Genomic DNA, 27,749 nt, shown 5'->3' on the forward strand with positions numbered 1-27,749 from the left:
GAATAATTTTTACTGGCCTAATGGTAATTTAGAAGACTAATGCTATTCTATTATCCCATTACTCTTATATTCAAGATATAAATGTTCCACACAATCCATCAGCAGCAGGAGTACTATATTGAGGTTAATCTGGTTAGTTACTTCACCAGTAAGTAATAATTATAGGATCTAGATTTTAAGAGATGCAGTTCCTTCAGAAATAAAGCTTCTTTTGGAGCAACATGACTTCTGGTTCTTATATTGTGTATTTTCTTTTTTTCCTAATAAGTAAAGTAATTTAGAATTCAATGGATCGACATCAATATTAAATACTAGGATATTTAAAATAACTCCATTAAGTTATTATTATTGAATAAACAGAAGCTTATAAAAGTTGGAAGAAAACTTTCTGACAAAAATATTAGTAAACTTGAATTTCTTCATGTTCTTCAGAAATATAAATTTGCTATTTTTCTTCACTCTTTACAATGATATCTCAGTGAAGTTGAGCAAACTACAGTACTATGAGCTTTTAAGAAATGTTTAATGTTGTTTTTATATTAGATTCAAAGGTCAAATTTTATTATTGTTACATTAAAAGAACATAATGAAAATTAAGATGAGGAAAGAATGAGAAAGCTGATGACCCTGACATGAGACTACTAAGGTGCTATTCACAGTCATACCGAGGGACACAGAACCACGCAGATGCCTGATGAGAGACTCAGGAGTTTGTAATCTAGTGGACTGCGAAAATTATATGAACTCCTTCACACCACAACTTTGGACCATAGTGTTTCCCTGAGTAAAAAATCTTTACTAAATCCTCAGCTACTTACAAATAAAGCCTAAACCCCAAGGTCTGGAATACAAGCTTCCTCCAGTCATGCACCCCTAGCTTTGCAGGCTCATCTCCCTTGCGGCTCCCACATCACACCAGACTCCCTCCTATACCCCAAAAACCTCTGTTTCTGCTTCTTCGCCCAAACCATTCTACTGCCTTTAATGTGCTGCTTCCTTTCTTTTTTTTTTTTGGTCCTATACTCCTCCTTATCCTTTAAAACTAATATCAAGTGATATTCTTTAAACTTCTTTTGGGTTTTAGTAGTCGCTATGTTTCCTAATGCAGCCACACAGACATTCTAAATGATTTGGAATTTTTACGTCATAAAGAGGTTATGAGCTTAGAAAATACTGTGGTCCCATTTTCTGCTAAGAATATCTAGAGATAGGAAAGAGTTAAAAATGCAACTTCCCAATTAAAAATGGAGAAGGGTAGAAATATTATGTGCTAGAAACTAGTAATAAATTGTTCTCCTATCATCTTTTTTAATCACTTGCAATACTGTTTTCATATAAAAACCAAATGTAAAAAATATTTTTGTTTAATTTCCAAGAACAAAATAAAAATGGAGAAGAGAATGGGGAGAAGGGTCAAGTCAAGGAACGTCTATAAAGGACCCATGGACAAACCCAAAGTGGGGAAGGACTGAGGGTGGGAGGTGGGGGTGGGTGGGGCAGGGGAAAGTGGTGGTGGGTAAATGGAGGCAAATGTATTTGAACGATAAAAAAAAAAAAAGAATGAGAGAGCTTGTATGTGATCTGACAGCACTACAGTAAACTAAAATTCTGCTAAGAACAACCACACAGATATAAAATATAAAATTCAAATGAGAAAACAAAAGGCAAATAGAAAACTAAAAAACTGATTCAACCACAGTTGTGATTGGAAGGTTGCAAATTCAAATAATATAAGCCTTTTAAACTATCAAAATACTAAAAAACTGAAAAAAGTAACAATTCTAAAGTTGATAAATTGTTAAAATAGTTTCCCATATGCAGCTGTTGACCTTTAATTTTTCTTACCCTCCTGACATATAATTTGACAGTATATATCTAGAGAATCAAAATTATGATCACTCTTTAGTTCCAAATTCCATTTCTGCTCCCTCTGATAAAATTAAGGGTGCAGTTTTAATGTAGAAGTGTACAAATTAAGACATTATAAGAAAAAAAGGCACAAAACTATCAAAAACCTGACATTAAGCAAATTTTCCAAAAATTTATTGTACTTTATTTTTTTGAGACTACAGAATTATGGTAAAAAAAAACATGGCTTTTGATATCATGCTGTCTAACTTGCTGGGTAGCCCACTGATTTCTTTCAATAACTTCAAAGTATTCAATAATGTTTTAATGTTACTCAGTGATATTTATTGTGTAAAGTATGTGTGAGACACTATGCTACTATTGCTGTAAGACCATGTTATAGATAAGAAAACATTAAAAATTTTACTGTCTTGGTATTATGAGGAAGATAGTTTTGACATCGTGAGTCCCCAGGCAGGGTCTTGGGGAATCTTCAAGTGTCTGCTGACCATACTTTAAGAACAATTGGTCTAAGAAGGTAATAATGATAATTCCATCTCCTTGGAAGATAAGGAAATGATAAACAATTTCACTCCTATAGCCAAGGCCCATGAAATTTATCAAGGGATTCCACATTAGATATTTAAAAAGAAAAATGAGGAGACAAGAAGCCATCAAGTTATGAACTCTTAGCAACTAAAAGAGTGTATCTAATTGTTGCAATACTGGGAAGAGCACATTTTAGGGAAAGCAGGAACTCAGTTTGAGGCATTTTTCAGGACCTGCAATGCACCACCATGTTTACCCTCCAGTGATACCCATGACTGCCAGACCCAAGGGAAGATCTAGGCGTCTCAGGAGGAGAAAGGTGGGTCTGTCTGCAGCAGCATCACCAAAAATGCAGGGGCACCAGCATTAGTGCCCAGGGAAACGTCCGTATGCTGAAGAAGGTTAAACAGGAAGATATGTTAAAGGAAAGGACCGGGTTTTTGTTAGCCATATGCATTTACAAGTGCTTTATAAAAGTTATTCTGAGGTAAAAATCAAATGTTCTTTATTTTAATTGGATCACAACTGCTGAGACAAGGGCAACCACTAACCAAACAATATTGTATAAAACTAAGTTGGAGGATGGGTTAAGACTGAGGGACATGGGTACCACACAGATAAAAATCATCCAACCTCCATCATTTTATTTCATACTCACTCTCAGGTACAAAAAGGACTGCTCAATTTCCATTCCCTTCTAATTATCACTAAGTCAATGGGAATCAAACATCTTAAACATTTAAGAGAGAGTGAGTAGGGAACTGTCATAGGATTTCACTAGTTTACTATTTCTTGAGCTATCAGTAACAGGAGACTTGCCCCACACAAAAATTCTGCAGTGCACTATTTCTAGTAACACCAGGCTCTTGAGCAGTTTCTCTAGAGACTTACAGAGTACATTCTAAAGATGAATCGTGGGGCTTTATTGTATGCATTCTTTCTAACCATACTAATTCCTTTACAGAATTAGTCAGTAAAATATATGACAGTAACTTCACTAATAGCTGAGATTTCAGGTAAAGGCCTATTTTTCTTCCCGAACTAAGCAGTTAGCAGAAGACATTCCTTTCTATGCTCTCGATAGTGCTTTCTGCCACCACCCTCACTTTAAGGTCCTGTCATCACATTTGTCTACGTAAATGTACAACCAAGTTAACTTGAAAAAAAATTCCTAAAATGAAAGGTTTTGGTTTGCTGTTGCTTATTTGTTTTTATAAACTGTATCACATGACTTGTTACCATCGATTTATATGGCACGTGATAGTTGTGGTTTAAAGACTTGTTCTGTTCTTCTCAGGTACAGAATGCTCTGCTCATGATGCTTTTATGCTATCCAACTAGTTACACCTATTCATTAAGACATTCCTCAGATTCTCGTATTTCATTTTTCCTCCATTTTTATATATTTACTTCACTGGAGGATAGAGAGATATCTGAGCAGATGGACATAATAAAGTGTGTACCTTGTAGGGAATCATTACTTCCTTTGGGTTAGGTAAAGATCTAAATAGAAACAAATCATTCATCTCTGTAAACTGTGCCTATTGTGAAATTAAAAACAAGATATCAGTTTTACCTTTTACGAACTTTGCTGTTTAACCTGAGAATAATCAGCCCCAAGGGTTCTTTCCCTCAATATCACTATTTTTAAACCAATCCTCCACCTATCACTCTGTCCTAGGAAATTTGAACTACTGAAATGTAAGCATTTAGGAAATCCTCCTTTCTTTAAGACAGCATTACAGAGATGAAGTTAAAAGGCCAAAACAAAAACATAATTCCTTAAAATTAAAACAAATTTCTTGAGTTCTATTTTCTCATAATCCCTTTTCGTCTGCAAAAAAAAAAAAAGATCATCTCCTTAAACAATTCTACCTAGCATAAATTTAGACTTATGTGTGTAATAAAGCAATAATAATATTATTTCCATTTCTTTTTTCTTTTTTTAAGTTTATTTTATTGATTTTGCCATTACTGTTTTCCCAATTATTTTTCCCCTTTCTCTCCTCCTCCTGGTACTCCCCTTCCCTCCAGCAATCCCAGCCTCCCTTACTTCACGTCCATGGGTCATATATATGAGTTCTTTGGCTTCTCCATTTCCTATACTATTCTTAACATCTATTGTGTACCTACCAATTATGCTTCTTAGTCCCTGTACCTTTTCCCCTTTTCCCACACTTTCCCCTCCCCACTTATAACCCTCCATGTGATGTCCATTTCTATGATTCTGTTCCTGTTCTAGTTTCTTAGTTTGTGTTTATTTTCGGTTTTTCAGATTCAGTTGTTGAGAGTTGTGAATTTGTTGTCATTTAACTGTTCATAGTTTTGTTCTTCTTTTTCTTAAATAAGTCCGTTTAACACTTCATATAATAAGGGCTTGGTGATGAACTCCTTTACCTTTACATTGCCTGGGAAGCACTTTATCTGCCCTTCAATTCTAAATGATGGCTTTGCTGGATAGAGTAATCTTAGTTGTAGGTCCTTGCTTTTCATCTGTTGAATATTTCTTGCCTGCCCCTTCTTGCCTGCAAAATTTCTTTTGAGAAATCAGCTAATGGTCCTATGGGTGCTCCTTTGTAGGTAACTCTGCTTTTCTCTTGCTACTTTTAGGATTCTCGCTTTAACTTTTGGCATTTTAATTTTGATTACATTATCTTGGTGTGGTCCTCTTTGGATCCAACTTGTTTAGGACTCTCTGTGCTCCCTGGATTTGTATGTCTATTTCCTTCACCAATTAGGGAAGTTTTCTTTTATTTATTTTTTCAAGTAAGTTTTCTTTCTTGCTCTTCCTCCTCTCCTTCTGACATCCCTATGATTTGGATGTTGCTTGTTTGGAGATGTCTCAGAGTCTTCTTATTCTCTCCTAATTTTTTTTAAATTCTCGTTTCTTCATTATTTGCTGATTGATTGTTTATTTCTTCCTTACATTCTAAATCATTGATTTGAACCCTGGCTTCCCTGAACCCCTTCCTTCCACTGTTTGTTCCCTGTAGATTTTTATTTATTTCACGTAGTGTAATCTTTATTTCTTCCTTTATGTTGTTGCCATAGTCAGTGAGTTCTTTAAGCATCCTGATCGCCAGTGTTTTGAACTCTGCATCTGTTAGGCTGGGTAGCTCTGTTTCATTTAGTTCTCTTTTGGGTGTTTTGTTCTGTTCTTTCATTTGGGTCATATTTCTTGGGCTCCTCAATTTGGCAGCCTCCTTGTATTTGTTTCTGTGTATTGGCTGGAGTTGCTTTGACTCTGTCTTGGTGCACCTGTTCGATTGTAAGGGGTGGAGCCTTAGGTACTTACCAGGGTAGGGCAATCTGCTTCACCACTTTGTGGTGCTGTTTGTGGGAGAGGGGTCTGAGAGGGAATGATGCCACTTGCTTGGCTCTTGCCCATTTCTAGTCACATCCCCCATTTCCCATGTACAACTGGTGCCCTTTTAGCTGCTGCCCTGATGCTGAATCCCAGCGTGGGTGGGCTTGTGCACATTCTGTGGCATGGAAGGTCTTTTAAATGGACTCTCCTGAGAGACTGGCAGTTTATTCTTCTGCCCCAATCCCTACTGGTTTTACAGCCAGAAGATATGAAGCTTTATTTCCTGGTGATGGAAGCCTGAGCTGCACAGCCTGGCCTGGGGCTGGGATGGCTCACTCCCCAGGTGTCCGTCCAGGTTTTTATCCACCACAGGCGAATGGGAGACCACCCGTTCCACCAGCCACTGCCACCACTGCCTCGCCCCTGCTGCCATGCCAGGCCCTCTCTGTCTAGATGTCTCATGCCCCACACCTCCTACCTGTCTAGATGAGTATTTCTTCTTTAAATCCTTGGTTGTTGGACTTCCATACAGGTTGATTTTCTGGCAGTTCTGGTTGTATTTTGTTTTGAGATTGTATTCTTTCTTACAGTTGTGCGAGGAGGCAAAGCATGTCTACCTATGCCTCCATCAGCTAGAAGTCTCCTATTTCCATTTCTAATATTTTATAATGTCCACCTGGCTTTCTGCTAATTGGAAAAAGTTATCACAGAAGTGTTGAAAATACCTTCAAATCCTTTACTAGCTCAGATAATATTGCAAGTATTCTTCTATTGAAATTCTCTAAAAACAATGTGTCAGTTACAAAACATCACTTTGTTATTCATTAGTCAGTTATGACACACACAAACACATTTATTATAGGGTTTTATTTATTAATATCTTCTGGAGAAAAGTAGTGTTTGACATATAAACATAGGAATTGCATATATTGTTATAAGATGAAAGTCTTGAAAGTTTGTTGTATGGCTTTCACAGGTCGTGAGTTTTGCTACCCTCCTGAAGTATACTCCTGAAACACTAACCAGGATGGCTGCTAATATATTTAAACATTCAACTTTCTGAGAAGCAGTAAGAACTGTTAATAAAATTGGACTTAGCTATGTGATGTATTTTAATTTATACATGCTTTTAAGTTGTACTAAGATAATGTGGACTGATTTCCTTTTTGATGAATTTCAGAGTTTCTACTAGACATTTAAATGCATATAGATTTTTTATGCACAAAGGCAGAAATCTCCTTGAAAATGGATTTTGACATTTTCACAAATGATTTCTACCTCCTTTTTATATTTTTTATCTTTTTGAAGAGTCAGGAGCACATATTTCCCTTAAAGAGACTATATCTGAGGTAGAAATTCAGAATATTTACATATCAAGAATATCAAGCTATAACGATATGTAAATATTCATTTTCACCATGTATCAGAAATTTATTTAATGTTTATAATCTGTCCAAATTATTACTGCAGACTTATAAAGTTATACAGAGAAGAAAATGTCATTTGAAACCCTCTTTGGAAGTGTACCAAGTAGAAAATTTAATTATATAACTACTATCAGCATTTAAAATTTTCCTAAAATGCATTGAGGAGCTGGACTTTTTGGAAGGCATCTACTGCATCTATGGAATACACCTCCTTGTCTTTTGAATATCTATTCAGCTTTCAAGTCTTGGTACATAAGATAGGAGATTTACCCTGATACTTCCCATCCCTGGGCATTAGAATTAGTTATTCCTTTTTTATGCTTTCACAGTCTATTGTTTGGTTATCATTTAATAAATGATTCATTATCCTGTCTTACCTACTGGATCATTTGGGTGGTAAAAACAAAATGCAATATACAGATGATCTATTATAGACTTGTACACTTGAAAACTATGTAATGTTATTAACCAATGTCACCCCAATAAATTTAATAATAAAAGATGTAAAAAAAAGAATTAAAGGCAAGACAGTACAGATGTTTGCTAAACCCATGTCTGTGAAAATAATGTGAAATATAAAACAATAATTCTAAAATGATGTTTATTTACTCTGACCATTACCACCTTCATCACCACTAAATAATTAAAAATTGAAAACTAATATACCATATCACTAAGCCATTTAAGTCACACATTTGCCAAACATTAAAAAAAAAAAAACTTCTTGCTTAAGTTTTGACAAGCCACATAATCTCTATCAACATGATATATTGTTGTTTCTTATTGTTGGGAGTAATTTTCACTATAGCTTTTTGAGCTGTAAGTCTTTACCTGTTTATGTCACTTAAAATATAGCCTGAAATAATTCCTTTTTCTAACATCAATTCACCAAGACCAGTTTGATACAATTTACAAATATTAATAGTTTTTTGACAATAGTTTCCAAATCCCAGGTGTTATTTCAAACCCTCTTTACAAGCACTGTTTTATAACTCAGAAATGAAAGAAATAAGCAATATTTTTCAGAAGTGTAAATGTACATGCCTTTAGTCCCTTATTTCTCATATTATATATGATTATAAAGATTACATGGAAAAACTCACATTATGCATATCGTTTACTAATTCAAATGCCTATCTTCTAATTGACTGTCAACAGACCAGTGCCATCAAAACAGCTCATGTAAACCAGTGATGCTGTGCCCTTACAATAATCTAAGGACTTCCACAATGATAATGTAGTTATATTTCTTTTCATCAAAATTTCACTTTTGGCTCTAATTCCTTTGAACACTAAACAAACATTTTTTGAAAGGCAGTATTGTTCCTTTTTGTTAATAGACTTTATTTTTTAGAACAGTTTTAAATTTACAGAAAATAGCAGATAGTATAGAGACTTCATATATCTCCCTACACACATTTTTTCCTATTAATATCTTATAGTATATTTATTTGAATTAATGAACTAATATTGATACATTATTACCAAGTAAAGGCTATAACTCATTCAGATTTCCTTAGCTTTTACCTAATGTCTTTTCCCTGTTCCAGGATACCATGGTATGTTAGTTGTCATGTCTCCTGTGATATTGTTATTTATAATAATAAATATGTATTTCATCTTAGTCCCCACATTTAGCACAGACCTCCTAAAACCCGGGAATCCCTTGATTAGAGCAAAGAAGATGTCTTTTGTTATGTTAATGAGGTGCCTTTGGAATGTCACTAGATTATTTAAGGATGAGGATTGGTCACCAGAAGAACCAACTGACTAAAGGGTTAGACTTTCAGTCCCATCTCCCTGACATCCAGGGAAGGGACAGGGCTTGGAGACTGAATTGATAACCAATAATCAATTATTTAATCAATCATGTGAAGTAGCCTCCATAAAAATCCAAAAGTACAGGGTTTGGAGAACTTCCAAGTTGGGGAACCAGAATGCTCCCATGTGCCATCATGTTGGACCCCGATCTCACCAAGAAAAGCTCCTTTGTTTGGGACTTCAACCTATGTACTTCTGTTGTATCCTTTACTATCCTTTGTAATCAATGGGTACTCTAGTGAGTAAATGGGTTTCCTGAGTTATTTGAGTAGTCCCAGCAAATTAATAGAACCCAAAGTAGAGACTGGGAACCTCTGATTTATAGGCAGCCAGTCAGAAGTACAGCTTACAACCTAGACTTGCAATTGACATCCTTAACTGGAAGTGGTTATTGGAACTTTAATTCGTAACTGTTATCTCAGAAGCATAGGTAACAACCTGGGCTTGCAATTGGAGTCATAAGTGGAGAGTGGTCTTGTGGGACTAAAGGTTTGTCAAAATTAAGTTGACTTCTCAGACACCCTGCTTTTGCCCAAAAATTACTTCTTGGTGTGGAGAAGCTTAAGTGCACGTGCACACACACACACACACACACACACACACACACACACACAGGTATTGGTCTGGGAATCTAATCTATTTCCCTCAGCTTCTCCTGGCTGTGACAGCTTCTCAGACTTTCCTTGTTTTGGATGACCTTGCTGATTGTAATGAGTACTGGTCAGGTGTTTTGTACAATGCTCCTCCATTAGAATTTCTGTGATATTTTTATCATGATTAGACTGAGGTCATAGGTTTTATGAAATTTATGGAGGCAAAAAGGCATTTTTGTGACATCACATCAACAGTCTAGTGTTTGTCAGATTTCTCCACTGTAATAGCATTCATTTGTTTCCTCTTATCATACCATATTCTTTGGAAGGAAGTCATTATGTATAGCCCTCAAGAAAATGGCAATTTTTTAATGGGTAAAGATATTTACTTCCAATGAAAGAAAGAATGTCATGAACCTAATTCTCTGGATTGACTTACTCTACCCTACTTACTATATTTTCAATGTGACTTTTATGTCTCTAAAGCAACTGAGTAAATGAAAATGAGTGCATTAGTTTTCTTCATCCAAATTATTTACTTTGACTAAACAATTAATATTCTAGCAAATTTCTGATAAATAGATAAATTTGCTTTGTAACAAACATGATACTATTAAACAGAAGCATATGTAGTTACAGATAATTTTTCTTCAGAAAATATATTTGAAATGCCTCAGGGTTTATAACTATGTTCAGGGATTTCCAATCAAATATTGTTATGGATCATTGAATTGTATCATAATTGTTTTAAAGATAATATCTTTACATCTTTTTATTATTATATTTTATAATAACTCACACATTCAGTTATTCATTGCTTAATTCTGTCTGATATATATTTTTTCTCTTCCTGTTGTCTCTTTTCACGCCCAAAATACACACACACACACACATTCACTCAACAATTTCTGTTCAAAACAAAAAAGCATAGGGCATGTCTCTGGGAACAGGGCTTATACCCATCTTTACCACAGTCTATGAGCTCTGAACTCTATTTCAGTGCACAAAATAAAATACTGACTTACAATAGAAGCAAAGCAGTTCGGTTTGATTTGTTTTAGTTATGCACAAATTCACTTCTATATAAATGCTTCTAAAAGATATTTAGCCACAGAGGTTTTTTAAGTTTTCTTCTTTCATAACTACAAAACTTTAAATATATAAGTTTTGTTATTAATTATCAAATTTCTATGAGATAGGCAGTTTCCTGGCAGCATTGATATTAGAAGATTTAAATGATATATATAGTATTTGTCTAATTTTGCAAATACAAAGCTAAATAGCATTTACCATAGAATGAGCGGCATTTTTAAACAGGCATTTGAAGCTACACTTATTACTAATAAATGGTCAAATGTGGGAGAATAAGTTCAAAGGCCTAAGGTAAGACCATTGAGATATTTATAGATAAAGCAGGTAAACAGAAAGCATCTCCTAAAATAAGTACACATAATGTTGGGAAACGCCCTGTCTGGTTTCAGGAACTCTAACCCCGCTGACAGGCAGGAGGGCACCACGGCTGGAAATAATCAGGAGGCCTTGGAGAAACAGGCCTATGAGGAGATATAACCTGTGCCCCTTGCAAGGGCATAGCCCCTGCCTCTCTGCTTAGTCCTGTGATGATCACTTGTTGATGATGGGTAAGACCCCTCGATGGAGGGGCAACCTAAGCCAGACATCAACCGGTATGGGAAGCAGACAAGAAATTGGGGGACACAGAGAAAGGGCAAAAAGGCCCACACCCCTTGGCTCTGCTTGGACATGGCCAGAGTCCTCATTCTATCTGAAAGAATCTCCTTGCCTCTTGGTGGTTCCCTCCACCAACCTGGCTCAGGCTCAAGCAATACCAAAGACAGCCCTAAACCAGATCTGGTGGTTCCCAGGTAAATCAAGACTAAAAGTAAATTCTTAAAGTGTGCTTTGTTCTTCCCTCAGAAGCTCTAGCCAGCTCATGCTGGGAAAGAAATTTATGTTATTCACAGACCCTAACCCTATACCCTTAGGCACTCTTGTGTTTACTATGCTCTCATGTTTAGTCCTCTGCCTTGTTTACCCGTCTCCTCTCCAACCCAGTAAATCAGTGTGTTCCTGCCATTTGTTTTCTTCAAAACATCACCCATTCTCTGTAAACATTAACTGATGTAATGAGATAATCTGTGCATTCCCGTTACCTGGCCCCACTGATAATCTTTTCAATAAAAGCCTTTGAACGCAGGGGCTCGAGGCCTTTCCCACTAGGGGGATGTACCATGTCCCCTCTCCTGGCAAACAGAGAAGTGTTTGGAACGACTTGTGTTTATTCCCCCATCTGTGACACCCTCGGGTCGGGCTCTGTGGGATTCCAAGTCCCCGGTCCCATCTCAGCTGCCCTGAACAGTAACCTTCAGATCCCCAAGCACCACGCTCCCCACCCACGTGCTCTGTCCCCCCTCCCCCCCTGCCCCCCACCGCCGCACCGCAGCAGCTGTTGCCCAGGCTGGGGACGCGGCGACCCACAGCAGCGCTCCTTCCCCTCCCCCCACGCAACACACGACAACAAGACCTGTGTCACAAAGCATTTCTCCTGGGAGAATATATTCTTTGGCCACAAGCTTGATTCACTATTATCCATTTTCTTCCATTTAGGGGTGTTCAACATTTTGGCATCTCTGGGCCACACTGGATGGAGGAGAGTTGTCTTGGGCCACACATTAGATACATTGTGACATGTAATGACAAAAATCTAATGTTTTAAGTAAATTTACAATTTTATATTGGGATGCATTCACAGCCATCCTGGGCTGCATGTGGCCAGAGGGCCACAGGTTGGACATCCCTGATTGACATTCTGATTTTCATATTGTTTACTTAATGTTTAGCATGCTGAAACTAAATATATTTTTTTACATAATTCTCTTATTCACTAAGTGTATCAGAGCATTTCCTTTTCTGTTGCTGGAAAGATACAGGTCGGAGTAAGATAGTGATGCAGAAGATAAGAAATAAAAGGGGAGATTCCACTGTGAAATGCTGCCTAATAAGGCAACTCTATATTTTGTATAATAGGCTACAGCTTTTATATTTTTAGCAAATATATTCATCTCCTGAAGAGTATTGAAAATATAAAACAGAAAAGGGAAAATAAAAGATAAATGAGCGAATCTATCTGTAACACTTGCTCAACCTATGGGTATCATATCTATAAATTGTATCAGCCAGGTCCAGTCAATACTAAAAGATTCAGCTAATATAACAAAACCACAGATATGCCTCTTACAAAAATGAATTTTTGTTTCTGGTGGCTATTAAAAAAGCCAGATTGAAAATGGGGCTGATTAACATTACATTCTAATCATTAAGCGTACAGTTTCCTTTATTCCAGAATAACAAGAATCTCATCATGCCTCTAAGCTCAAAATTAGCACATATAAATATATATTACTGAATATAATTAAAATCAAATTTAAAATACACTTGGAATATCAGATCTACATCCAATCATATGAATGTACACTTAAGACCATGGAGTTGCTAAAGAAATACCCTTGCTTGTAGTGTTTTAAAAAATCTTCACCTAAGGATATATCCATTCATTTTAGAGAGAACGAGAAGAAGGGAAAGAGAGACAAAAAGAGAAACATTGATGTGAAAGAGAAACATTGATTGGTTGTTCCCCACAAGAGCCCCAACAGGGATTAAACCTGCAACCCAGGTATGTGCCCTGACTGGGAACCAAATCCGCAAACTTTTGGTGCGTGGGACGACACTTCCAGCAATGAAGCCACCTGGACAGGGCGTTGTTTGTATTTTTGTTTAAATTTCTTTCCCCTGGGTGTTGAATATATTTCATAAAAATAATCATATAGCTTTGAATTATACTTGTTGGATAAACTTAACCACAAATTTTTAAATGGTGTCATAGAAGGGCCATATAGTATATTATCAAGACTCACAGTCACTTAAGGCTTAACTTATATTTCCATTTATAATATGTATTACTTTTATTAAATATCTCAAATTATTCAAATTATTCCATCCTATAATCTATTTTTTGCAATTTAGATGATAGCAAGTCACTTGACTCATGGATTTGAATTTCCTCATATATAAAGATTGTTAGATTAGAATATATCTAAGTTTCTTTCCTTTTTAAACATAATATTCTATTTTTAATGAAGTTAATAATTTTTGTACTAAATCTCCAGTGTTAGAAAAAGAATCCTCAAAGAACTAAGTAGCTGATTAGAATATATCTAACTTTCCTTCTTTTTAAAAATTATATGCTCATTTTAATAAAGTTAATAATTTTTGTACTAATTCTCCAGTGTTAGAAAATGAATTCTCAGAGAACTTAAGTAGCTGGACTAAGAACAGTATCTGTATTAGATCTTGCTAGGCTAAAAAATATGAACACATATTTGGCTATTAGACACACAAAATGGCCCTCAACATTTCAAACTGGTTAGAAAGAAAGCTAGCTTTAATAATTACTTTCAAAAGTTTGCATATGAAGTTTACTTTTTTCCTGCAGATATATTTCTTTCCTATCTCATAAAACACATTTAAAATTTTTTGAAAGAATTATCTAGATTTTTTCAGATTATTTCATTATTCAAAACAACTTGAAAGCAATTCTGCTAGAAATAGAACAGAGTTATTTGGAAGAGTATATTACAAAGATCCAATTAGTAAAACTATCATTCCTGGTGAATACTTTATGACAATTTTTATTGATATATATCAGCAAAGTCATATATTAAAAAGGAACAAGTTATTCTTTAATTCAAATATTTATACATTTAGTAGTTTATTTTACAGCAGAAGTTAAAAACAAAGTCTTATTTTGTTTTTGACCATTTTAAAACTTGATAAAATATATTAATAGGATTAAAAATTTTATGTGTAATTCCCAAACAATGTTTGCATTCAAAAGTTTGGTCTAACCCTCTATTATATTTCAGATCTACTTAAATATTTATGTCTTTAAGCTTTTCTTTAAATTGATTCCTGATCATGGAATGCCTCCCCACTCCAACTTCATTGCACTTTATTTAAAGACAGTTTCAGTACAACCTCTCCTAAAGCCTAACTCACCTACTGCAGCCCACAGAAATATCCCTTTCCCCTGAATATATGTCGTGTTCATTTACCCTTATCATTATTGCCTTAGTATTATACTTATTTTTTTAAGAGTGCCTCACTGACTTCAAATAGATCAATGGTTTCCAGAATTTGTTTTAGCAGCTGAACACCTACAGTAAATAATAAAAGGGCATTTGAGGATGGGAAAACAGGCCTTGAAACATCACATTTATTCCTTACCTATCCTTCATGTAAAAGCTTAAATGTCACCTCCTCAGGAAGTCTTTCCTCACCACCAAAACTGTCATATCTTTCCACTCACCGTACACTGCTCTTTTTCTCCTTAACAATTGTTTAAAAATAGAATTCTCCATTAGACCATATGTTATAACATGTCTTATTTTTGATACCATAATCCTAGGGATGGTAGTACATACAGCTTCTTAAATGTTTTCTGGAAGTCAATCTTATTTATGTAAATATAAGTGGTGAGAAGCTTGGGAACTTTGTAAGCCATGCTAAAAATTGTAATTTTTTACTAGTTTATTTTTATTGTATTTTTTCCATCACTTTATCCCATTTATACAGAAATTATAATTCATAATGAAGGTAATGGAGAATAACAAAATAAAATTATAAATATATCAGTGACCAAGACCAAATTAGTATGCTAGCACACTTTGTGAACAATATGGAGAATGGAGCAAAGGAGGTCAAACAGAGGTAAAACAGGAGGCAAGTATATGTGATTAGATGGAAACTAGATTAACCCTGGAGCAGTGGTAATGAGAATCCAGTTGGGAAAAGCCTTGCTTTTGTTGGGAAGATGGTCTGCTTAACTGTATTTGAAGGTGGAGTCTCTGCCTTGGGTCTGAGCGTCAGCTGACACATAGGAGGAGCCTCTAGACCTGCTTTATGTGAACTGAAGAAAGAAAGAAGACTAATGGGCCAGAATTTGGAGAAGAATGAGGCCGCAGGAAAGAAAGGAAAGTGCAGAAGACAGAAAAATGAAACTCTTGAAAATTCTACATTCTCTCTCACCTCTGTGCATTTTCAATTGCCATGCTCTTCCCTGAACTAGCTGATTACTCTCCATGTCTCCAAAAGCTGAAATGGATTCAACATTAATCGTGAAAGCTTTATGTGACAGAAAAACTTTGTGGGGTGCAGTCAGGAATGGAAAACTGAAAAAGATCCTGAGTTCTGCATCAAGTTGGAAACTAAGAGAAAAAAAATGAAAACAAAGATGGCCACCAGAAACAGAGAAAGGGCCTCAAAACTCCAACTAGGAAGAGAATTAGAGGAAAAATGATGTTGGCCTGAATAAATGTTTAAATGAAAATTGTGTAGAGAAAGGTGTAGAATCAAGAATACTTAAAAAGTAGAATCAATGAAAGCTAACAATACCTGATTTCAAATGTTGTAGTCTGCACAATGATGGGATCATTCATGAGGAGAGAAATAAATAGGGCAAGAACAAATTATAAAGCAGGAAGAATAAAGTTAATCTTGAATCCATTAAGTCTAAAGCATAAAACTGACAATAATCGATGAAACTGTTAACTGACTGTTAAATATATATACCTGTGCATCATGAGAGAGGCTTAAACTGAATAGACACTATGGAGTCAGTATTTCTGAGTGACGATTGAAGTCGACCTCTTATTTTTACAGAGTAATAAAAATGCAGAATGTGAGATGAAAATTTAATTCTTAGGAACGGAAATCTCTCGAAGGTAGTTTATTTCAGAATAATGAGGGTAGTTTGCATTAGAATAACGAAGATCATAGTAGGTAGGGCTAGGAAAAATATGAACATACAAATGCATGGATAAGCACAAAACAATAAAATATACTATATAACCAATGTACACAAATAGAGAAATGTGAGTGTTGCAGTTAATACCATACTGAAGATGATAAACATTTTACCTTTGAAAATTACAAGGCAATGTAAAAGGAAACGAGTTTCTGTTAAGAACTGGAAGTTATTCTGGATTCTTTAAATGGAGGAGATATAAACTCATAGGTACCAGGGTCATATTTCACTCCTATGGGTCTCTCCGATTTCTATTTTTCTTATCTAATATATTTGATTTATCTGCGATACCATTGATTATAAGATGCATTTTATGCACCTCTTCAAAAGAAAATCAAAATTGCAGGTAATCTAGGACTCAAGGCTTAAATATCTTCATTATAAACACATCAATATCAGACTGAAATATGAAATAAAGTGACTCTTCAAATCACCGAAATAAGCTATTTAAAAAGAAAACCACCTGGTAAAATTGGCAATACCTCCATTTCCACTTTCCTCAGAATATTTTTATCATTATTTTCCCCAGGTAATATGTATTTTAATAATTTCTAATCTATGAGTGCTCCAATTGAGGAAGCAGGCCCAAGTTATTATTGCTGTCATGATATCAAAAAAAAAAAAATCCTCAGATCTTTCAGTGCATATAGGTGATGTTTAGTTAACAGACATTATCTCACAGAAACAATAAAAGAAACTTTTTAATTCTCTTCATTATCTTCAAATATGGACAAATACACAGTATCAAGCTGGTTTAACATATCATTCCAATAATGTTCCTATATATCTTACCCTTTTTAGGACGGTGAAAACACGTTTTAATTGAGACAAAGTTTTAAAATACTTTAATCCAGGAAATACTTCTACTTTCTATATAAACCTTTTTCAAATACTCATTTGAGGCCTAGGCTGGAGACACTTTTGTCCTCTTACCCAAGGTACCCTGTCTAAAAGTAAAAAAAAAAAAATCAGAAAATTAGGTAGTTTGGCTAACAACCCCATATCTGGTTCTGTAGGCTCTTCAGAACAGGGACGGGATCTCTTCTCTTGTTTAATCTCAGAACTCAACTTTTGGCTGAGAGTAAACAATGAACACTAATCAGAATTCTTCTTTCACTGTTTGTGTTGCAGTTCAGATGTGTCATCTCCAGAGTCTTAAATGATGTTACTCAGCTGCACCTCTATCAAATGACACAGCTGAGAAAAGCTCATTCAGCAGAAGGAAGAGGAAAATCTGACTTTTATGGATGATTAGACAACTTGATATGTGATTATGACACCTCAAACAGTAGTGAAAATCGGGATTGATCTCGCCTCCAATTAAAAATGGCCTATCCTTATGTCTCCCTCAATGGGGAGATTCAGACCTAAAGCCACCAACTCCCAGACAAGTAACTGTCTATATGAACATCATTTTATTATTTCATTGTCTTTACTGGAATAACTTAACTGCTCCAAGTAACTATTGTTCATTTGACTGGGGGGTGGATTTCCCTCAAAGACCCACCAATTCTTCAATAGAAAACATCAACAAATAGCTTATGCCCTAAAAATCATAAAATCCTTCACTTTAAAATCCTCATTTTGCCCTGGCCAGCTAGCTCATATGGTTAAATGGTCATTCCCAATACTCCAAGGTCTCAGGTTCAATCCCTGGTCAAGGCACATACAAGAATCAACCAAATGACTGCACAAATAAGTGGAACAACCAAGCAATCTCTTTTGCACACACTTTCTCTCTCTCTCTCAAAAAAAAAAAAAAAAAAAAGGAAAAAAAGAAAAAAAAGCCTCCCCTCTCTGCTTCCAATTCTACATTTCTAAACTAGTATACAATGATCTTTACCAATCCCAATCAAGCTCCCAAAATGAAAGATCTGCCTTAAACCAAATTAAACAATTTCAATAAGTCCTAACTGATTCTTCCGCCTCCAAAAAAGGTACCAGAGTTCATTACCTCACTAAAGAATAAACTGTGCTAGGTCTTATCAGTAGATTGGGGAACCAGTATTTGACACTAATACCATGGCATCACTCAAATCTACTATTAGACAAATTATTGGTTGTATGTAAATTATCCTAGCATACTAAGATGTCCAGTTATAGAAAAGGTGGTCCTTCTAAAAGAGATCCCCAGTTTCACTGTTGACTCTTGGAAAGTTTGAGTAAGATGGAGAATCAGAATATAAATAAAAGGGGCAACATGCTATAGTAATACCTGATACAATGATGCTACTAAATTTTTATAATCCAAAGAATAGAAATTCTATAGTTGTTTTTACTTTGTACAATTATAATTTGATTTGTTGTTTAATGTGAAATATTCATTATTATTTCTCTCTTTTCTGCCTCAGGTACTGTAGAAAATTCTGTTTCATGTCAGTCATTCTTTTTCTTGTTGGTGAACAATTTTAAGTCAATAAATATTCTACTTCTTCAGAACAAAGAACAGGATTTGCTTTCTTGATTATTTATTCATTTTGATAGTGACAGCTGATTTTGTTGGCATTATTCAAGCAATTATATGGAGATGTCACTACAAAATTGTAAAAGGGCAGGAAATTTTATATTGAGATGCATATTTTCTTTTTAATTACTCTAGAAAAACCATGCTGAATGAAAGAAATCTTTTCTTTGACTGTATCCTCTAATGAACTTGAACTACTGGCTGCCCTTTTGCAAAGCAGAAGAGTGTATAATGGTAGAAAATGCTACAATAGCAGGTTACAAGTCAATTTTATGACTTCATTAAAATTGTTGTCATTTAATATTAAATTAGGTCAGAACATGTAAACATTTTTCAAATATAGTTGATTAGATTTTCAAAACTATTCTACCTGAAAACCTTTGTAGCTAAGCAATCTTCTTGAAGTATAGCAAAGGCTGACAGGCAAAATAGCCAGAGGCACTTTAAAATCCACTCATATAGATGATTTACTCTGTTGGCAATTATATAAAAAAATTAATTACAATTGTTCTTACTAAGTGCAACTAGTCAATTTCTTATTAACAGGCCTGTTTGTACTATAGAATAATAGTATGACTTTGAACAAGACCTTTAAAACAATGAACATCCACAGGGAGCAGAATTTCATGTGATCTGAAATTCTCTTCAGTTATGTCCATTCTTCAGTCACTCAAGTACACCATTTAACCCGGAAAACTGACTATCTAAAACAATGTGCCCAAGTGAGTGTCCTATTTTGAACTACGTTAATATTTAAAAAATTGAAATAAAAATTTAATATTAAATTAATAAATCAATCAATTCGCTGATTAATGAGCTGGTCAAGCAAAAACAACAAATAAATAAAAACCATTAATTTTTTGAAGTATCTACACGGAAAATAGATATTACTGACAATTGTATAGTCTTGTGTTTAAGTAATATCATGATTCCTATGCTCTATCAGTAGACCATATATAAATTATTGCTCTTTCAAGGACAATAATTGGTAAACATTTTTATACAACACTTCTTATGTCTATTCAGTCATTTGTTAGGACTTGGGGAAAGAAATATGGGAAAAATATGAACATTATTTAAAAATTAATCTATTTTAAAATATATTTAAATTTTTGCAAAACAGAATCTTTATGAAGTGATACTTCTGGATAGTTAGTTTATGAAGAACTAGGAATTTTTTTCTCTTAACATATTAAAGAGTAAAAATGGCAGTGTAGGAGAATACACTTCCGAAGTGAATTATACAGGTTACTGTCTTATGAGAGAAGACAGAATATAACTGTTTTTGTTGATTCAGGGCTATAATGATGTTTAAAGTGCTATGAAGGAAGTTATTACAATACAATAACATATCATGACCTGCTGATATAGACAGAGATCTCTGCTCCTACATTAAATGATCTCCAACTGTTCTGCTTTATGATTTTGCCTACTTTTCAAAAGTTTTTTGTTTTTGTTTTTGTTTTTTTGCCTTTTCTCTTCCTTTTAGGCTAACAGTGCTTATTTTTCACCACATTAAGCATGTCTGCTTGAAGCAAACCTTTTCTCTTCTAAGATGTTACTATGATTTTCAATGACTTTGGAAAATATCTAATCAAATGTATTAGAATTGTACACAAAATTAGAAGCAGCAAGGTCTAGAAAGATAGTGAAAAGAACCTGTCATTTGATGTTAAGATCTGGGCTAATACTCTTTACACATTGTTTCATTTGATTCACTAATATTTTGTTGAGTATTTTTATAAAACACACTTTTATATATGGGAGCCATGATTATTATCAAATAAATTCTCCAACAAAATAATTACTTAGTCAACATATTTTCTTTTATAGTTTCATCTGTCATTTTTAAAACCTATTATCAATAACTAGGTCAAAAAATTGGAAGTGACTGAAGAAAATTTTCTAATTTCACTATGGCAGAACAAGTTTGGCATACTTTTCATAAACTTCATGAGAAAAGTAATCTTTTTCTTTAATGGTATTATACTTTTGAAAACTATCTTTTGACTAATTGAAGAACTACTCTAAGAATCAGTGCAATTTTTAATGATTTTTGTCTTTTTGTGATCAATACAAGTTTTCAATAAGTAGACTTCAATTTAATGGACAAAGTATTCTCAAACAAATGGCTGAGAAATTATAAATTGAGAGTCAAACTCAAAAGCAGATGATCTTCTTTATACAATGATAACTGTAAAGGAAGAAAATAATCTTCAAAAGTCTTCTAATGCCACTTCGCTTACTAAACAGTAGTAGCTATGAGTATGGATTGATACCTACCTCTCACAATATGCTTCACCTGCACCAAGTTGAAAAAGTCAACAAAACATGAGAAACAGCATAGTTGAGTTCTTAAAACTATCAGGCACTTCCAACTATTTTACTCTTCAGTTTTGTGAAGTCGTGAGGGAAAATAGGATACATGCAGATACATGCAGGCCACATCAAATCAGGGAGTATTCTGGTGTCTCTTCAGCTTTCATATCTTTCTGTTCACATAGCCACTTGGCAACAATTTTGTAAGAATATTTTTTACTTACAAGTTACTTATCAATTAAATTTTAATTATTAATTAGATACAAATAAATAATTGATAGCAAACAGATGATTTGTTTGATAAGAAGCAATCTTAGTGAGATTCTCATTTATCTTTTTTTTTTTTCTGTTAAATAGCTGTATGGATTTCAATAAATATTTTAACCATATAGTATTTGCTTCCTCTACAGTACTTGGGATATATTAACACCTACTTCAAAGTGTTGTTGTTATAATTTGATGAGGAGATAATATATTTGAAATCCCTTCTAAAATATAAAGCAGAATACAAATGTTTGATAGGATTACTATCATCATTATCAGAATAAGATTGCCATCTAATGGCAGCTGAGCAGATAACAGGTATTCTAACCCTTTTAAAGCAGAAAAGAGAAAGCAACAGCAGTAGCTGATCAAAACCACAAGTTAACAACTAATACCATAATTGCATCCTTACTACATCTGTTACACAAAGAGTGTATTACAATAGAGCATTATGTACCCTTATTTTAACTGCTCTTTCTAGAAACTAAAATCATTTAGTTTTATATAGTAAAAACAGTAGGTAGGCATCAAGTCATACAGTATAAATTAAACCCTAGTTCTTCCACTGAACTAGATTGTAATCCTGGACCAACAAAAATGCTCTTCTGTGTTTCCATCCCTTCATCCATGAAGCAAAAAGACTAATACATGTACTTTCTAGAGTCTTGTGGATAAAATTAAGTAAGATCACCCAAAATGCTTATAAATCGATGCTTAAAAGCAAGCGAAAACAGAAACAACTTAGGGTCTAGACCAGTCTTTGGCACAATGCAGATGCCTCAGTAATAAATGTAAGTTCACTTAGGCTCCTTACATGAAGTCAAAGACAAACATATATAAGCAGTGCCCATACCTGAAAAATAAGAGGAAGAGCCTGTTTGAAACAAAAGTTTCAGTATAATTGTGATTTTAAAATTTTAAATAAATTAATTTGATTAGTCATAATAATCAAAATCATTAAACACAGAGCCTTGAGACTTGGAAAAACTTTGGGTTCAGGTGAGATATCTACTGCCTACAGCTTTTTCCACAGCTTGAGCTAAAAGGCCATCCAAATGTTGCGTGAACCCTCGGGTTTGGCAGCGATACACAAGTCTCGTGGGGGCTGGGCCTAAATGTCCTTAACTGGCCCAGACGGCCCAGGCACTGCTGGACCCGTGAGTGCACCAGGCTAGGGCATTACCCTGTGGGGAGCTCAGCCTGAAGCTGAGAGGCTAGAGCGGCTGAGACCTCTCACACTCCTTCCAGCGGCTGCACTTGTCAGGGGCTAGTGGGGTGGCTTGGGCTGGAGGGATAGCTCGTTAGAGAAGGAATGAATGGAGGTGGGAATAAGGGAGCTGATACTCTCAAGAAGAAGGGTGTCAGCAAGGCCCTATGGTTCTGGCCTCCGTGCATTGCCCTTAGGCCTTTTTCTAGGACTATGGAAAAGGCTGCTAAGGACACGCCCTGGGGCTGACAGACTTCACAGGCCACCAAAGGTCGGGTGTCCACTAGTGTCCCTGGTACCACTGGGCCCCATTTCTGAGCTGCTCAACCCTTGGGAAGAAAAGCTGTAGGAATTCTGGGATAGGGAGAAACTGCCGGAGGAGGGAAGGGAGCGTGACTGGGGCTCGGTGTTGCGTGGTGATGACCAGAGGTGACCCAAGCTCAGGTGGGCTGGGCTGGAACCTGGCACGCCTGCAGAACAAGGGCAGGCTGCCCAGACACAGGGCTGTGAGCGGGCGGCCTTTCGGAGCTCCATCTGCAATCAGGTCATGCAGGTGCCCTCTTGTCCCCTGCGGGGCCCCTCTGTCGTGCAACATTTTATCATGCAAAGCTTCAATTTTCTCAAATCTGAAAGTTATTGTTTAACTCATTAAAATGTCACTTAAACTCAAAAAATATTATGTTATTCTTTTATTATTTCATTTAATGCTTTTATTGTATAAGTTTTGAAATATGTGATCATTACAAAATTAATTGCATGTATTGTGGTATTCTATAGTTAAAATTTGAAAAGTAATGCACTTGAAAATGTTGAGATATTCCATTAATAGAGACTGGAAAAAATCACCAAAATTTGCAAGATTGGATTCCTACTGAACCTCAGGTACAACATATTTTATCATGCATATTATAAAAAGTTGAATTAGCTAGTTCTTTAAAAAATATTATATGCAAGACATGAGATAGAACTTTCTACTGGGCCTTTTAAAATTATTATTTCTCACAACGAATTTATAAGGTAGATACTTTTGTTGCTCCCATTTTCAGATGCAGATAGGGAAATTTAGAGAGATTAAATAATTTGTTGGTTGTTGGCTTGGTCTGTTCAAATTCTAGATTTCTAGCTCTATATTATACTTCCAAAATTAAGTGTCATATGTTTCTTACCTTTATACAATCAGATTGAAGATACTTTACACACATTTTTTTTCAAGCCCAAACATACCAAAGCTTGTAAAAACCTATAGTTTATTTTTTATAATTTTCCCTGTGTGAATGCTGTAATTTGCACATTACCATTCATATTAGCAAAGCCACTAGGGTTTGATCTCTGTTCTGCTATGCTATTATCCATCAAAAATTAATAACAAAAATTACCTCCTTAATTAATAGGCACAGGAGGAGTCCCTAACTCACTGCAGAATTTGATACTGCTTGATTATCAAACTCAAAATAATTTAGCATCTACCTAATTAATTTCTAATTGATATCATTGGGCCATTACTTTCCTATTTACATCTGAAGACATACCAAGAGTTACTGTCCTAGGTGTTTTTAGATATAATGTCTAAAATAACAAAAACTATATAAAATTTCTTCACTCTATCATCTAAATGACAATTATGGACTTTTTATCAAAGAATAATATCTAACTAAAATCTATTTTCAATTGAGTAACTCATCTGGACATTAAGATCACATTTAATACAAGCTAAGAGCTTTCTTTCACTCTGAATATTAAAAATTTGGGTTAATACATTTTAAAGTATTTAACATAGGGTTTATTCTTTCTTTGAGAAATCACAATCTTAAATATGCTGTAGTATTTTGGACATGTGGCTAATAACTGGAAAAATGTTTTCTTGCATTTCAATACATTGGGTTTTTTAAAAAGATTTTACTTATTTATTTTTAGAGAGAGGGGAAGAAAAGAGGAAAGAGAGGGAGAGAAACATCAATGTGTGGTTGACTCTCTTATGTCCTCTACTAGAGACCTGGCCTGCAACCCAGGCATGTGCCCTGACTGGGAATTGAACCGGCAACTTATTAGTTCACAGTCTGGCACTCAACCCACTGAGCTACACCAGCCAGGGCTCAACACATTATTTTTAACACAAATAAATCTATCATCTGTTACAAGCAAAGTATCATAATTTTTTTAATTGATAGATCTAATAGAAAGTAAGAGAGGGACAGACAGATATTAATTTGTTGTTCTATTTATTTATGCATTTACTGATTATTTCTTGTATGCGCTCTGACTGGAGGTCAAACCTGCAACCTTGGCTTACCTGGATGACACTCTTACTAATAGAGCTCCCTGGCCAGGGCCCTAATTTTTGAGTAATAAGTACTAAAAAAACACTTAAACACTTAAAATATTACAAAAAATTTAGATAATAAAATTTCAAATCAGAAAGCATACTTTGTCCATTAAAATAAATTTCTTAATTAAAAGTGTTTGATTTTCTCTTAGGGAAAAGATTAAATTTAACTAATTTTTGTTGCTGGCAATCTCATCATGTCATTTAACATTCCCTCTCCCCTCATCTCAACATTTCCTATAAAATCATAGTTTAATCAAGAGAGTAGAGTAGGCTTAAGCACTTCTGGGCAGCAGTGGTGGGACTGTGTACTTCTCTAGGTATTAAGAGGGACAAAATATCCGGTTGTTACACTTTTAGAGACATTAAGATTGAATAGTGGGTTCAGGTACTGCCAGTCTGATCATTCATTGCAAAATTCTCTAACAAAGAATACATCCTAACAACCATGCTACAGCAAATATAGACACATTCATTACTCCTTGTAACGACAGCTTATTATATTACTGTATGTTCAACAAGTGTCCTGTTGAAAATACATTTAAGGTATTTCCAATATTTTGTTATTACAAATATTTTTTCAATAAATAGTTATATTCATACATTATTTTGCATACTTCCACTGACTTTGGGTTAAATTTTTAAAAGTTGGATAGCTGGATCTAAAGGTAAGTGCATGTATAGTTTCTCTAGAGAGTTACAAAATTCCTTTCTTATGTGGTGCACATTCTCAACATGTGTAACTCCTTTATGGTAAACATGAATGACAAAATCACATAAGGTATTACATAAAAGTGAAAAAAATCTATAGTTTTCAAAAATATATCTTTCATATCAACTACAGGAAGATTGTCTCAAGAAAGTTATTCTGTTTGTATTCAACTAAAAAATGCAAGTAGTTTCTTGTTGATGTTAACCTGAAATAAACTATGAAATAACATCACTATTGTCTTTTTTTGAGAATTGTTAATATATTATCAAAAATATAAAAATACTGCACAATCAAAAATTAGTCACAACATACTAGAGTTGGAAATTATATGCAAGTCCTAATATGTAAAAATATGGGTACTAAAATCCAAGAGGTTGATTTTCTCAAATTTATACAGTAACATCCCAAATTTCTTAGCTCCAATTTAATATTATTTTTACTTTGACTTGAAAATGACTATGCTAAAGGTGTTATTTAAAATAAATAAATAAATAAAAGCTTGTCTTTGTAGTCAAATATCTAAATTTGAATAAATAACTTATTCCTATAACATCTTCAAAGACTAATTTGGTACCTGGAGACATGGCATTTAATATAAATTTAAACTATTAAAAATATAACAGACTCCCTTGTTAATTCATTCAATAAGAAAATATTATTCTATGTGTGTATGAGTATTTATGAGTATGTATTTGTGGTTGCTGTTGGTAATAATTGATTTTGAGGTCAACTTTATTACATCAAAATGAACCTTGCAGTTATTATTAAAGCGACTAAAATTTGAAACAGTGAAGGGTCATCAAGGAACGTGTATAATGGACCCATGGACAAAGACAACTGGGGGGAGGACTGAATGGGGGCGGTGGGGGTGGGTAGGTTCGGGAAGAGTAATGGGGGAAATGGGGATGACTGTAATTGAACAACAACAACAAAAAGAAACAGTAAACCTAGATCCACAAACCCTCCACTTGGTTATATAAAGTAAATTAAAAATTAGAATTTTAATTATTATTTTCTTCCAAATACATTAACTATTTCATTAAGTGTTTTATTAGGATTTCTTATTTTAAAAAACTTTTGTCTTACCGGTTTCCTTTCAAAATTTATAATTATCTCCCAACAGGATTTCTATTTCCATGACAGATTTTAAGATAACCGAATCATGTGTCCATGGTACCTAGCAAGTGCCTCGCCCAAATACAAACTGGGGATTAAAAGGTTGAATGCAGCCTAAACAATATTTAACATTTCAATGAAAGCTAAATGACTAGGATCAGAGTTGTAGAATACTGTGCATTTATTCAATACTTACCAGGAGGATGAAGATTCTGTTCCTCTAATAATTCTAGATCAAGCATTAGATCATCTTCATCCAGTTCACAAGATCCCAAATTATTTAAAACATCCTGAAGAAAAAGCAAAATCAGTAGTTAGAGACCAAAACACTGAAAAGCTGAGAAAGCATTTATATGGAGATGCCATGAAGCAAAAAAGAAATCAAATTAGAAGTGAAAACATTTAACTGATACTCAGAAATTTTTTCACTATCTTTAAGATTTTCAGCCTAATATAAATTCCAAGAATTATCACAATAATCTTGTTATAATTATTTGTATGTTAGCTTTTTTAAAGACATGTATAATTAACAGAAATATATGTGTAAGCATCTATCAAAAATATTAAAATACAGGAAAGTAATTGTTTTAACCAAAATTTCTTTAATGAACATAGTAAAAGATGAGATTTTATTTCTGAAATACACAAAAAGGACATAAAGGTTTTTCAAATGTATAAAAGTCTGTGAACTCAAAGTTTTGATCATTTTTCTAATATTTATCTTTCAAATCTGTGTACCATTCTTGTCACACATTTAATAAATTATTTCTTAAACAAATTTTGTACAGTGACAACTGTGAAACATTATTTTAGGCCGTACAAGGAAGTGGGGATTCAGTTATCATTATTCAATCATTTGCTTTAGATTAGAAGAGTGAATCAAAGAAATAAATATCAATTAGATTAAAAGTTAACTATT

General features: G+C 34.3%; 1 protein-coding gene across 1 annotated transcript in view; it reads right to left on the minus strand.

Annotated features, from left to right (window-relative positions):
- The window catches only part of CCSER1 (coiled-coil serine rich protein 1), an 898,936-nt gene that overhangs the window by 621,508 nt on the left and 249,679 nt on the right, over positions 1–27,749 (minus strand). The window contains exon 4 of the mRNA XM_054591576.1: positions 27,027–27,120. Coding sequence (XP_054447551.1) covers positions 27,027–27,120 — 94 coding nt within the window. The remainder of the gene's footprint in view (positions 1–27,026; positions 27,121–27,749) is intronic.

The sequence above is a fragment of the Pteronotus mesoamericanus genome, unplaced genomic scaffold, assembly GCF_021234165.1.
Source record: "Pteronotus mesoamericanus isolate MK-2021 breed Mesoamerican mustached bat unplaced genomic scaffold, CSHL_Meso_final scaffold_232, whole genome shotgun sequence".
In the NCBI taxonomy this organism is placed as follows: Eukaryota; Metazoa; Chordata; class Mammalia; order Chiroptera; family Mormoopidae; genus Pteronotus; species Pteronotus mesoamericanus.